Raw genomic sequence first — 13,666 nt, 5'->3', positions numbered from 1 at the left:
AGAGCCCTGTTTTCTAAGATGAATTTGATGTTCCCCTTGTATCGTCTTCGTAATGATATTTCATCCTATGAATTTGAATTCGAATTGTTCCTCTTCGTCACCATCTTTCATTGCTATACTTGCTTGGTGTCTCTTCTACCTTCCAAGTGGGAAGACGGGGACATCACAGGCTATTTATTATTGCTCGTGAGGTATTATTTATTTATTATTGCTCGTTTGGTATTATCGCTCTCGTGCATCTTCGGAATTATCATGTCTCATTTGCATGCCTTTTCATAGTTTATGTGCAATTAATTGCATTTGGATTGCTTTCAACAGGTGATGAAAGCCATGGTTTTGAGGCAAACATCGCTTTCTCGAGAGACATCAGGGGATGACGAGTCATAGATGCAAATTACGCAAAGGTTGTTGCTTCTTTCGTCACAGACAAAAATTCTGCTAAAAGAAATCATTGATTACAATGCTCAACTGCGACTCCTATCCACTGTTTAAATTATACAGACCAACCATATGCCATCACAGAAGTCTGAGATTTCAGCAACCGACCATGATGCCATACCAAATGCCTCATAAAGCTCAACAACAATGCTTCTCTCTTACCACCGGACACACTGCTACATGTCGTGGGCTTGGGCATGCTCAGGCTTGTGCGTGAATTCGTAGTCGAGGTGTACAAAGGCTCGCTCTATCTCTGGCAACTGCTCTAGCTTCTCTTGCAGGGCTTCCCCGATGTCGTGTGCTTCTCTTAGGGGCATCTCTGATGGCAACACGATGTCCACCTCCACAAAGTAGTGGGAGCCAAATGTGTATGCCCGAACCGTATCGATGTGCCTTATGGCCTTGTCATGGTTCCAGCAGAGGTACGTGATCTTCTGTAGGTATTCTGGCGCTGCAGAGAGGCCGACCAAGGAGTTCACGTTCTCAAGCACAGTCACTGACCACGTTCGGATGGTATATATTGCCAGCTGAAACATTAGACATAACATCAGCAATTACCCAACTCACAAATATGGAAGAATATAAAGAACTGACTCGTTAAGTAAATGAATTTACCTTTTTACACCTACCATTTCTCAATATATACAGCAAAGACATGCAAATTAAAACCACATTTTCAAAAACCAGATGAGAAGGACAGCTCCCATAAGTTTACGGGGATTTGTTAGTGTGTATCTGTCCAATGAGCCGTCTATCAACTCATTCCAATTGATGTCCAATCCTTGATCGGAGATCTTCAAAATTGTCGTGAGATCTATTATCCAATAAAGCATCAAGCTTACATGAATATTTCCTGGAACTGTATGTTACCTAATAAGGGGTTCAACCTACAAGAATGTTCATAACATCTCAAGGAAGGTAGAACCAAGTTCAGGACATCCATTAAAGAATTTGGAAGTGTATGACATGATAACAGAATAATTATTGAAAAGCACATAAAAGTAATTAGCATGTAAAAGAGGATGATGCCACTCCTACTTACAATTATGGCTCCAATAGGATCTATCCAATTTGCGATATAGTTGGCAAGTAGTGCAGCCGCAAGGCCAATGACATTTGTAACGACATCAAAAAAGTGATCCTGTGCATAAGCCTTGACTATTTCATTAGTGAACGAACGACAGTAAACAACAAGACCAAGCTTCACCAGTGTTACTGATAGCATAATGTCAACCACCCAAGCTTCTTGCTGCTTGGTCAAGCTGAACTCTTTCTCCTGCATTTTATCACATCAACAGTATGAGGCTGTAATGCTGACTTCAGCAACCAGCACTTCTAAGGCAACTGACTATGATAAATATTAATTACACAGGATAGGTTTCAAGTTTCTATGAGAGCAAACATCTCTCCTGCACTAAGATAAGGCATGGCAAAAGTATAATTTTTTTCTATAATCTGACCGAGGGTTGTCAAAACTAATCTTATTGTCAAAGAAGTTGATGGTCAACATGGTCCTAGAAAGTTAAGAGGTGCTGCCACTTACAACAGATAGTAGAGAGCGCACTGACTCTAAGATTATCTGTAGACCCAGTGTTGCCATAACGGATGCAAAAACAAGAATGCCCTGCAAATTATAAAATCTTTTGAGTGCAACTAAGAACAGATTAAGAAGGCATACCTCTAACAAGAAGGACAAGGCTAAAGTGCCAAAAAAATAAAAGCTTTAGGTTTAAGGAAAAAATGAACTTTTACTAGTACCAATGTTGTAGACTAAATGCACACAAGATACCCGGTCTAGTACTACTTAAAACTGTTTTGTTTGCAAAGCTTTGATCACCATTCCTCAATCTATAGAAGGGAACGGAAAATAAAGCCAATCCCAAGAGGTTGTTTTCAGGAAAAAGAGAGGAGTTTGTTAACTATTACCATGATCAAACAGTAACTCAATATAAAAATTGATAAAGAGGAGAAAAAGGATGAGTTTGCTACCAGCAAAGCAATACAGTGGCTACTTTCTACAACAAAATTCACATCAAACAAAGGCTTCTCAGAGCCTTTCTTCAGCGAGATGATTATTTGCCATGCAATAAACACAAAGCCCTTTGCACATATGAAAAGTGTGCAAGAGCTCCAATAGATATCCCTAATAACTCGATCTTCCTGTACAGCCCACATAAAATGCAGCAGCTTTTGCTAATGCATGGCTAAAGCAACAGCAGCATTTTTATCATGTCATTCACCACACAAAGAAACTGTATTACTTACCAAGGTAAAAGCATACTCAGCAGTTAGAGATGAAAAACATGACAACATAGTTCCAATAATGGAATGCACAAGGAACATACTACACAACAACAATTTCAATTTAGCAAGAAATACATCAATCACCGTGCCAACAACAATAGTAAAATGGCCAAACAAATGCAAAAGTGACATTACCCACGTTGCAGTTTGTTGCTCGTAGCATAGGTATCACAAGAAAATTTTTCATAATAATTGGGGGCAAAAGGATGTAAATAAACTGTCGATCAACTGTCGTAAATCCTGCATTTGATTGACTTGAGTAATTGGAAAATAATAGCATGGAAAAAATACTTACCAACGGCTGCATGCGTCTTTTCCCAATAGGGTATTGGTAGGGATTTCTTGATTGCATTTTGAATGCAGTAAACCATAGTATAAACCCCGATAAAAGATCAAGCAGAGAATCCAGTGTAGATGCGATGATTGCCAACGAGCCACTTCTGATTGAAGCATAAACTTTTGCAGCAAAGAGAACCATGTTGGCAACATTTGATAGTCGGATGGCTATCTTCTCACTCTTTGCAACCCTTTCACGCTCTTCCTGTATTTAACATGATAATGTCAATCAACGATAACACATATGTAACTTATAGTTGCTCTAGGAAGTACTTGTCCTCTTTAAGACAAAGAAAAACTAACGAACTCATACCTTTGACATTCCTGGGAGAAAACCACGTTCTGTCAAGGCATCCATTTCATTGAAGCCTTCGAGCATTTCCACCTGCTGCTGGTAATATTCTGCCACCACATCTCCAGTGCCTACAACCATCATGTCATTCTTTTTAATGAAAAATGGCAAGCTTCATTTATTCAATGTACAGCCTCCAAAACTAATTTCCAAGAACGTATGCCATCTCAATAGATCATATAAAAGACAAATGGAAATTAGCTCTTCAACACGGTTGCTCTTTTTATGGTTATTGACAGAAATTGTGGCATCAGCTTTTCTTCTTGCAATTTTAGTAACATACTTCTGAATCGATAGTCTAGAACAGAAGGCATTCCAAACAAACGAAGTATTTTAGTAGTCCTCGGTGAGATGAATATAAATACATCCAATTTTGGACAGTTGATATAGCATTTTTTCCTCCTTTTTATACCATCAATTAACATTATCTTGCAAGGATGACCACGATCCTCAATCTGTTCTTATCCAGCATTTCAAGGAGTCCTAAATCAACACTCAGAGTGGGTACGTCGCCATCAAGGACTTGTAGGAGGATGAATCCGGATTCAGTCTTTAGCTTTCGAATCCTCCGGGCAGAAACAAGAATCGGCTACGACGTCTAGATTCATCAACTTGATGATCAAATCAAAGTTTCAAGTAAATATACCTTGAGCCAAGGAGGAGTTGTTCATCTGATCTTCCAAATAACTCAACAGAAGACGATCCTATCAAAAACTCTACTTTTCCCACACAGAAAGAACGGCACAAACAAAAAATACAATTTGATGATACGGTAGGCAGCTGTTCTAAACAAAGGCAATGGCGGAAAACAGAAGACAATAAGATAAACGCTATATTAACATATGTATATATATGTAATAAAAAGAGCACATCAAACCCAAGTGTATTATAAGGGGATAAAAAAAAGGGGAAGAAGGAACCTAAGGCGCCAAGGCAATCGTGGAGGCGGCGAGGCGGAGGCTCTTCGCGCCGCTCCGACAGCCGCAAGCCATCGAAGTTGAGCCGCCACGACCGCTCCCGGTCCCGCTCTCGCTCGCCGGATTCAACCAGGAGGAGCTCTGTTCCCTCCTCGTCCAGACCGCGCCGCATGGTCACCGTCGCAGCATCCGCCATCCGCCTCCTCCGCAGCCGTCACCCGAAACCCTAGGAGATCGAGCGCACCCCAGAATAGAGCGAAAGCGAGCATTCATTCAACACTCACACCACAGCAGAGGCGGCTGCGAAGCAATTAAAAGAGATACAGATTGACACATTTACATATTTGGGGTCGCTTCTACACACACGCACTCGCTCGTCATGATAGTAACCCGTGGATGGTCAGGATTTGATCTTTGATGGGGGAAGATAATACATCGGACGGTGGTGAAATTTTTATCACAAACTCTGATCATTCATCAATTATAAAAATAACAAAAAGCCACCACGCTACTGAAAAAACAAATAATAAATATCAAAATAGATGACTGATACAAGAATAATAATAATAATAATAATAATAAAGCAATATATATATATATATATATGGCTAACTGATCAAATCACGTTTATACTGTCACAATCATATATGTCTGTAAAGGATATTATACTGTTTACAATGGCTTAATTTATTGAAACTTCCTCTTTTTTCTCCAAAAAAAAAATAAGAACATTATAAGGAGATTTGGGTGTTCTTTACCGAATAAAATATCAAATTTTGCATCAATGTCTCGTTTGAAGTGCTTCATCGAGTCTTGTCGATATCCATTATAGAAGGGAATAATCCACTATTTTTTTTTCTATTGATGTATAAATATATATATATATAAACGGTGCCACTTAGCGAATCTGAAGCGCACAAAGCACAAGTAACTTGGCCACGTAGACTATTTGTTGCATGTTATAGGACTTAAATGATGCAGACAAAATCCCAAAAGAAGAGTTATAATAAGTATAATGCATCGATTCCAGTGCATATCGTCATCTCTAAATGGAGAAAACTTACACGAGAAGAACAATCAAACACACATTGAGACACTTATAGGGATGTCAACAGTCGAAGGCCGCAAACATAAATCTATGAGGTATTATACTTACACAAGTATATCTGGACATGTCAATAATTCCAGCGAGTCACATTCTACGGAAGAGAAATCATGGCCCAAGAAAACTCACCCTTGCCTTGAAGCTTGTAAGTTACATCCTTTGTTGGTTCAACTTTCTCTGTATCAGGTTCCTTTGACCAGTTATACTGAGCCTGTTATGAACTCATACAAAGCCCCAGTTGTTGTCTTGGCTAATCTTTGGCTGACCTGTGAGGAGACAATGCAGAATTTAGGTATCAAACAACTTCATATCAGTTTATAAAACTCGATCAGTATCCAGTGTAGCCACAGGATCTGTATCCAAATTCATGACAAGTTCGAATTTGTCATCATCAGGCTTCTTATGGTTATGGACACTGAGTTGGATAGGCAAAGGAGAGAATAAAATTAATTTACGATTCAGGAAAAAAAGGAAACAAAGGATTTTTCGAAGAGGAAATATCTTTATCTTAGTATCAGTTTTCTTCCTGAAGAAATAACCTCCTCGACGATAAGTGTAACACAATCACACCATTTTTGTTCAACCGAGAAGAAAAAAAAAAGAGCCAAAAAAAACACAACTTGCAAAATCTATAATCGTTTGACGAAGAACTTCAATTAGTGAGGTTTACCTTTTGCATCCAGTATGCTTCCGCAAGACCCTTCTCTTATAGGAAGAAAAAACAAATAGACGTGTGTAAATGCAGGTGAACATAAGATCTCAATCAGCATTAGTCATTGTAAAGTCTAAAACACAAATTTAATCCTCTTTAGTTCCTTCATGCTCTTGCTGAAAAGGAACATCAGAACTATGCAATCCATCACCATACCACCCGCAACCAAGATGAGTTAGGAAGAAGTATCTAAAAGAAAAGCCAGCGGCATTTGCCCTACTATCAGGCCAGCAAAACTCGTCATTCATGATGACGGAAAATAAAGAGAATCTGGAATCTGATATCAAAATAAATTTGTTTAAATGTTGAGCCTTCTATTATATAGAATCTGCAATAGATAATAACAGAACAAGGCAACTTACCGTGCACTAAACAGCAAAATTTTGTTTCATTCAGTTTCAGGAGAACACAATATATGCTTCCATAAGACCGGCAAATTATCCAATGCATCACATGTATATCATTGGAGGAAGACAGTATAATTGGTACAAACTTAAGGTGAAAAATAATATTAACTATTTAAGAGTAAGACTAAAGAATTACTAAGCAACGAATATTGTGATTGAAATCAAATTATATTTGAAAAAAATATGTTGATAGAAGACTACTATCACACCAAGTAAATTGTCTTACACCTCAGCTTAGTATCATTAGTATAGTATGACAAGCTAAATGATTTAACAATGCTTATTAGAAATTTCGCAGAAGTAGCAAACAATATACCAAAAGCAAATTCTAATTAATACCTTCAAGCACTAAATGTTAGACGAGAATGAAAACAAGTTCTTTGTAGAAATAACATTCCAATCCCAAAACAAAACAAATCAAATTGACTCTTAATTGACATATTAAAGATGAGAATACATACGGTGGCCCCAAAAGAAGAATGAGTGGATCGTTCAATACCTGCTACCGAAAGAAAAAACACAATTATGATAAGATGACTCCTCCAAAAAGAATAGAATGATTACTTGAGCCTCCAGATCACAACATAGTTGTGCTTGAAACCAGTGTATTTCCCCTACCTTGAGCCAATGGTTGGTTGATCCAATAGAGGGATGCTACGAACACTGAGCTAAAGTTAAACCCAACAAACAAAACACGAAGCCATGACCATGTTTTAGAACTTGCATCCAAACTTCCGTCTGATATGTGCCCTAAATTGTGTACACAGAATTTGCTGCCTGTTCATCTGAAACTCTGCAAGAGAAGAAAAACCCTATATTGGTGTCAGTCAGGCTGCTAAATGTTTGGGTGGAATGAGCAATACATTCCTGCCATTCACATAGCAATAGTACAGACATGAAGATAATGAGTAGCATTATTCAAGCCTGATGAAGTCATTGTTACAGAACTGTTCTCTATACAAAAAACTTCCCATCCATCATGAGGTTAGAAGATTCAATTATAATTTCTGTAGCAATACCTGAGATTTTTTACAATTCCCTTACAAACTTGACTTAAGAAAGAAGAGTAAAGCCCTTAGTTCAAAGAGTAACCACATCTTCTCAGATCTCTGGTGAAAAAGGGGTGTCTAAGGGCTTCTCGGGCTTTTAGACGCTGAGCCGGATCATAATGGAGAAGCCCTTGCAGAAGATCAATTAAATCACCAGCAGAGTGATCAACATGTTGCATAACCAGATTCTGCAACAAAATTTTGAAGTTAATAGCAGGGGTGATTTTTATCCCTTAGTTACATAATATCATGGGAAAGGTACCTTTTTTTGTCAAACAGAAACAAAAGGTCAAACCCCAACCAACCTGAAGGCGAGGCAATCTCCAAACTGCTCTGATGCTTTCCCTTGAGGTTGCCCCTTCGGGCCAGTCTAATCGCAATCCTCGACCTTGCCTGAAATATTTCTCCGCACGCTGGCTATTATGGACACTCAAGGAAACAAGTATAATAAGCTGTCAAATTATTTGAACTCGAATCTGGAACATCCAAATTTGAGTAATTACAATATCATTAAAAAAAGAAGAAATGTTGGACTTACTTAGCTCTAACAATCATGTGCTGTGGAAGTGGTCCTAACACCTTTTCCATCATAGCTAAATGCTCCAAATTTTCATGAGTTTGAAAGAGTGCCTCACCCTGATTTTATGGAATTAAACAATATCATGTTTTAGCTAATCCATCTTGAAACATGAACTTAGACAGGTATCATATTTACTGTTATATTCCTACATATTGATCCTTCAAAAGTAGAAATTGGCATTGATAAATTGGCATAAGAGAAATACATGCAGTTTCAATATCATCAAACTTCACGGAAAAAAAGGAAAATAAGAGGGGGAGCGGACAATACAGAACATGTACAAGCAGTAAATCAAACTGGTTTTCTCACCATTCAGATCAACTCTCAAAATCAAGGAAGCGCAAAAATTTTGGCATGGTTACCTTTCACCTGAATGTTTACTCAAAAAGAATTCAGCCAAATATTACACTTGGAATCATAATAAATTGCATCACCTGGAGTTACCTCCATCACGTATCTTTCCAGTGGTGATGTAATGCCTCTTTGTGCTGTTGTGATGTCCAGCCAACTGCCTAAAGGCTAGGAAGCCTTGACAGATCAAGGCTTGTCCAGGAACTGTTGGGTGAACCCAAACTGACCCAGACCCAACCCATTTAAGATAGCCCCTTTGTTTTGCAGTGTTGGTTCAAGGCAGGAGACCTTGACTCGGTCGGGTAGGGTTCATGCCTTGATGGCTTGGTTCGACCAGTTCAATCTGATCTGAGCCAATTTTTTGCCTATAAACAATGTAGAACATGCCATTACCTGTCAATCAGACCCAACCAACAAACTATATAGATCACATCCTGGTCAAGAAAATTTGAATTACTGATTAGTGGGTTCAGGTTCAGATCATCCTTATGTGTCCTTACCATCTATCACATCTCAACGTAACCTGACCATTCCTGCTCCCCTACCATGTTGTCCTTGCCTTTCACTTCTTACGTGCAACCACAACGATTTACTGCAAATGCAAATAAGAGTACAAGAGATGACCAGTAACTCCTAGGAACATACAGGGAAGGGAGGAGAGAAACAATAACCCCCCACTAAACTAATCATACACAGACATGTCGGTTGTTATTGAACTCAAAACTATAATACTGGCACTCAAACGCTTCCATCCTGTCCAATAATACTTGTTGAATACAGAGTAAGATGCAGATGACAAGGCAAGATCTAACATACGCTATTTACACAATAATTTAGATGCCTTGATATTAATTCCAACAATCAGTTCATGCAAGTTTGTTACAAGCCAAATTTTCATACTTGCCCAAATGAGAGGATGCGATTCAAGAGATACCCTTAATGTTACAACTCGAGCAGCCAGAGTTGAGATACAAATTCATGTGCATTGACCTCAAAGAAATCCAATCTGGGAATTCTAGCTAATATCATTGTGAAACTGACCAAGTGCACAACCCATTAGCCCAAGTTTGCAAATAGAATAACTATCCAACAAAATGCCAAGATATATGAGTCGTTAACAGAAAATTTGAGCATATGAAGCAAATGGTTACAAATCACACTTCAAGATTCCACTGCCAATCATTACAGAAGCATTCAAAAAGACACATGAAATTGACTAAAGAGGAAAGACACAGAACAATCAGATGATCAGTGAGAATGAACTCACCGAGCAAAGCTCAACAAGAATACAACCCACACTCCACATATCACAGGGATAGTTCCACCCAAGTCCTACAAAATAAGATAGTAAAGTCAACATTTAGTAGCTTATTCATTAAAAATAAAAAGACAAAAGCATAGGCAAGTATCTGACAGATGTAATACACTCTTGGGCAGAAAGTTTAACTTTTTACCAAGAATAACCTCAGGTGCACGATAATGCCTTGTTGAAACTACGTAACTGTGGTCCTGGTGTTCAAATGTCGTGCTTCCAAAGTCAATTAACTTGATAGCACTAGATTTTGGCAGATTCTTGAAAAGTGAACCATCCTTGGCTGATCGTGATAGAAACTGTGTTACCAACAATATAGAGGACCAAATCAGACTGGAAAAATATTAAAAAATTTAAATCAAGACAAATAAGTTTGTCATTGAAGGAAAAGAATGAGCAGCAGCATTGTTCCCACAAGATAAATGTTCATGGATAGTGCCTACTGGGATGCAGGAGGAAATGCAAGTATGTCCAATTTATGACCGAGTACAGTACCTTGTGATCAGGAACCTTTATATATTCAGAGGAGACGAGAAGAATATTCTCTGGCTTCAGATCAGTATGAATTAACCGCAAGTCATGCATAACTGCACCACAAGAACAAGGGGAAGAAGCTTCTTACAGAGCTGCTAAATCTACATGTCAAGTAATCCAGATGTTCTATAGAAGAAACTAAAACCCTCTATCCTCCAGATGACAACATAGCTTGAAAAATGATTGATCAACCATAATTGTCTCCTAACGCTTGATACTGAAATTGCATATACAGAAGGGCCGAAAAAGTACATGCAACAGACTCCAGAAGCTGCCCGGCAAGTTCGCGGACTAAGTCGATGGGGAAAGAGCGGTAGCTGTTTCTCCGAAGAAAGTCATATAAGCTTGGTCCAAGTTTCTCAAAGACCTGTTGAGATCACATAGATGCTTGGAAAATAAATATTTGGGCTACTCAGAAAGTTTAGTCACTGATGCAAATGTACTTACTATACATATATGGTTGCGATAGTCGAACCAATTCCGTATTTGCACACAACTGCATAAGCAGAACCACTTATACATATCCCTGATTTGTATCCTTCTTAAAGTCCTATGTTTCAAGAAATAAACTAATAAATTGAAACATGGTTGACCTACCGAGTGCCACTTCTGTCAGCTTTTGCAAGCCTTTGAAGTACATCAATCTCGATCATTGCAGCCTCACGATATTTCTGGAGAGAACGCACAATTTTGATAGCCACTGGTTCTTTATTTTCCAGGTCCCAGCATTCCAGGACTTGTCCAAATGTTCCTGCAGCATGTGATGCATAAACGGCTATCTAGGGACAAAACTCAGTTTAAAACAAAAAAAAGATCCACACTCCTTTTTCATGGTGAAACAGCATTTGTACTCATAAGCTTAAGCTCTTAGGATCAAGTAGACATTCAAGAAATCAAAGAGATCAATATGCATAGAAAATGGAACAAATATCCTTCTTGTGCATTAACTAAGGCATGCAAGATTTAAAACAAAGAACTCACCTTCACCCATTTTGTTCAGTATCCTATCTGCATAGATGAACAGAGAAGAAGTGTTAGTAGCAGAGAATACAAAATGCTTAACTTGATGGAAAGGACACAAAATGATCCAAGAGACAAAATGACCAAGGAGGAGATAAGATCGCTGTTGCCTATTCCAAATATGTAAACGCCATGCAACATAACCTTAGAAAGCGACGACAAGAGCATTTTGTGAGGTTTAAAAGGGTTAAATCTGAATATTGACCATCATGCAAAATTATGCGAAACAGAAAAAAGGAAAACTTTTAAGCCTGCCAAGGAAACTGAAAGCAAAAAATAGTTCGGGAAAAATAGGTAATTGAAAAGATGTCAGAAAGTGCTTTGAAAGGGAGATACAATCCCCAACACGAACTAAAAAGCTTCCAATGAGCACAAAAGAAGCATCCAACAACACATAAAAAGCGCATTTTAGTTTGCACTTGAATACATACATTAAAACACTAGCACGTACGTGAAACATGATGCAGCTGTTTGTGCAATTAATATACAGAAGTTACGGACGATTACATCTTGGTGTTAGATTCTCGCCGATGCCAAAAATATAATGACCATCTTTGTCGTCACCCCTCCAAGGAGGAGAACAATATCGAGGTACTCCACCGTAGTAGAATGATTGCAAGTGCTGGTTCATAGTAGCCATTTGTGCAGCTTCCATCCCACAGTATAGCGTCAGAGGAACCTACAATACGCAATTTGTTCAAACTTTCAAGGATTCTTTTCCAAGTTCGGTTATTCTGAGAACTGCACATGTAAAATCCTCAATTTTATCCTTCTTTCAAGGATAATAAATGTTTGCATTTAACCAAGTAGGTACGAACCCTAAAAATAATGAAAAAGGACAAAAAAAATGCATCTTTAAGTGCAAAAGAATTTCACAGGTATTGAAGTCGTAAGCAAAAACCAATAGTTGGCCTACCATCTATCACCCCGCTACGAAGTTCTCTTAGTAAAAATTCATAAAAATATTTCAAAAAAAATGATATCAATTAAATATGGCCTCGTAGATCCAGAATCATACAAAAAAATCAGTGACATTGGCATGGATCAGAGTCAAAACCAACGATTTCACTGGTGTCCAACATAAATTCGCATAAAATACGTTTCCTTTTTTGCGGGATCCATCATCAAATCCCTGAGTTTATGATCGAGATCCGCAATACCAACGGAAAGATTCAGCGAAAAGTTAAAAAACATAAATCGGTGCCCAGGAGACAAATCAAACAACGAAATCAGGTAGGAAGGAAGGGGCGAGGACCATGGAAGGCGGAATCGGAGGGGGCACATCCCACGCGAGCCTGGGCCTCTTCCGCGGGCGCTTGTCCGTGGCCGCGTGCGGTAGCTCGGCGATCCATTGGGTCTCCATCTTCGATCGAGTCACCAAGCCAACATTGAATCCACGAATGATAGCGGAGGCAAGAGACAGAGGTACTCTTCGTTGTCTTCTCTGCTCCACCAAACCCTAATCGGCTACCCTTCTGTTCCCAGGCTAACTATAGTTAGCAGCTCTGGTGCCCTCTTAACCATGGTTAATCGGACCTCGTTTCCCCCTTAAGCAAAGCTATCGAACCGTTTCCCCTCATTTTTGACCGCCTAATAGCGCTTTGACTGGGTTGGTCGAGGCATCATTCCCAATATATATATATATATATATATATAAGTATAAGGAAAAAAATAAATGTATCTAATTTGGACATTTGCGTGTACAAATGGTGAGGAAACTAATGTGATGAGAGAAACCTCGATGTGCGTTGCATATGCTTAAATCGAGCGTATGTGACTTGCAAGAAAACAAAGCCAGCAAATAATGTTCATTTTAGCTCCAACTTTTTGCAAGTTGAAGCATTGCAACATAAATTTGATCTGACTTCCATTTCCTATCATTATCTGATAATCATTTTCGAAAATCATCGACCACTATTGTCCCATCTTATTCGTAAATAGGACGATAAACATTATCTATGTGAATACGATATCAACTCCTATGCTCATATAATAGTCTGCTTTGAAATATGCATAAATAAAGAAGTTTAGTATTGGTATTTTTCTTTTATTCACAACCCCTTATTTCATATGATCATCTTAAAAATAATAAAATATATTTTTTAAAAAATATATAATCTCTTAATTATCAATCATATTCGACATCTTCTAGTCGATAAAGGCTCGAGACCCAAAAGATGAGGCTATTACAAAAATAACCTAGAATATCATCATTTAGGTGTGTAACCCAACATCTTAAACCCTAAAAA

At 38.4% G+C, this 13,666-nt stretch overlaps 2 protein-coding genes across 10 annotated transcripts; both read right to left on the bottom strand.

Annotated features, from left to right (window-relative positions):
* Positions 1-394: 394 nt before the first annotated feature.
* LOC103986093 (metal tolerance protein 5) lies at positions 395-5,718 on the bottom strand. 2 transcript variants are annotated; one of them, XM_009403975.3, is made up of 7 exons: positions 5,582-5,718; positions 4,351-4,647; positions 3,392-3,501; positions 3,038-3,283; positions 1,982-2,062; positions 1,481-1,714; positions 395-965 (listed from the first exon to the last, which is right to left on the bottom strand). In XM_009403975.3, the coding sequence occupies exons 2-7, from the start codon at positions 4,541-4,543 to the stop codon at positions 615-617; spliced, it is 1,215 nt and encodes a 404-aa protein (XP_009402250.2). In that variant the 5' UTR covers positions 4,544-4,647; positions 5,582-5,718; the 3' UTR covers positions 395-614. The 2 variants fall into 2 exon arrangements, with proteins under 2 accessions (XP_009402250.2, XP_009402251.2); XM_009403976.3 differs by lacking the exon at positions 1,982-2,062.
* Positions 5,335-12,902, bottom strand: LOC135581137 (serine/threonine-protein kinase AFC1-like). 8 transcript variants are annotated; one of them, XR_010496763.1, is made up of 13 exons: positions 12,673-12,900; positions 11,925-12,096; positions 11,379-11,405; positions 10,995-11,148; positions 10,845-10,893; positions 10,650-10,764; positions 10,359-10,450; positions 10,006-10,162; positions 9,819-9,883; positions 8,159-8,256; positions 7,926-8,049; positions 7,591-7,808; positions 5,335-7,383 (listed from the first exon to the last, which is right to left on the bottom strand). XR_010496763.1 is itself a non-coding variant. In XM_065152332.1 (12 exons), the coding sequence occupies exons 1-12, from the start codon at positions 12,778-12,780 to the stop codon at positions 7,647-7,649; spliced, it is 1,323 nt and encodes a 440-aa protein (XP_065008404.1). In that variant the 5' UTR covers positions 12,781-12,899; the 3' UTR covers positions 7,468-7,646. The 8 variants fall into 8 exon arrangements, 3 of the variants coding, with proteins under 3 accessions (XP_065008404.1, XP_065008405.1, XP_065008406.1); XR_010496764.1 differs by having other exon boundaries at positions 5,335-7,364; XM_065152332.1 differs by lacking the exon at positions 5,335-7,383 and having other exon boundaries at positions 7,468-7,808; positions 12,673-12,899.
* Between the last annotated feature and the right edge of the window lie 764 nt (positions 12,903-13,666).

The sequence above is a fragment of the Musa acuminata genome, chromosome BXJ3-5 (genome assembly GCF_036884655.1).
Source record: "Musa acuminata AAA Group cultivar baxijiao chromosome BXJ3-5, Cavendish_Baxijiao_AAA, whole genome shotgun sequence".
Classification (NCBI taxonomy): domain Eukaryota; kingdom Viridiplantae; phylum Streptophyta; class Magnoliopsida; order Zingiberales; family Musaceae; genus Musa; species Musa acuminata.
Note: the sequence above shows the minus strand (reverse complement) of the source record. Positions and strands in the feature narration are given on the sequence as shown.

Bases quoted from the DNA above. Each gene is read 5' to 3' on its own strand.
- LOC135581137 (XM_065152332.1), bottom strand. From the start codon at position 12,780: ATGGAGACCCAATGGATCGCCGAGCTACCGCACGCGGCCACGGACAAG. The intron at 10,451-10,649 runs GTACTTTTTCGG...CTTGTGGTGCAG, and splicing joins GCTTCTGGAGTCTGTTGCAT to TTATGCATGACTTGCGGTTA. The intron at 10,163-10,358 runs GTACTGTACTCG...TTGGTAACACAG, and splicing joins TAAAGGTTCCTGATCACAAG to TTTCTATCACGATCAGCCAA.
- LOC103986093 (XM_009403975.3), bottom strand. From the start codon at position 4,543: ATGGCGGATGCTGCGACGGTGACCATGCGGCGCGGTCTGGACGAGGAG. The intron at 3,284-3,391 runs GTATGAGTTCGT...TGTTAAATACAG, and splicing joins TTCTCCCAGGAATGTCAAAG to GAAGAGCGTGAAAGGGTTGC. The intron at 1,715-1,981 runs GTAAGTGGCAGC...GATAAAATGCAG, and splicing joins TGCGCTCTCTACTATCTGTT to GAGAAAGAGTTCAGCTTGAC.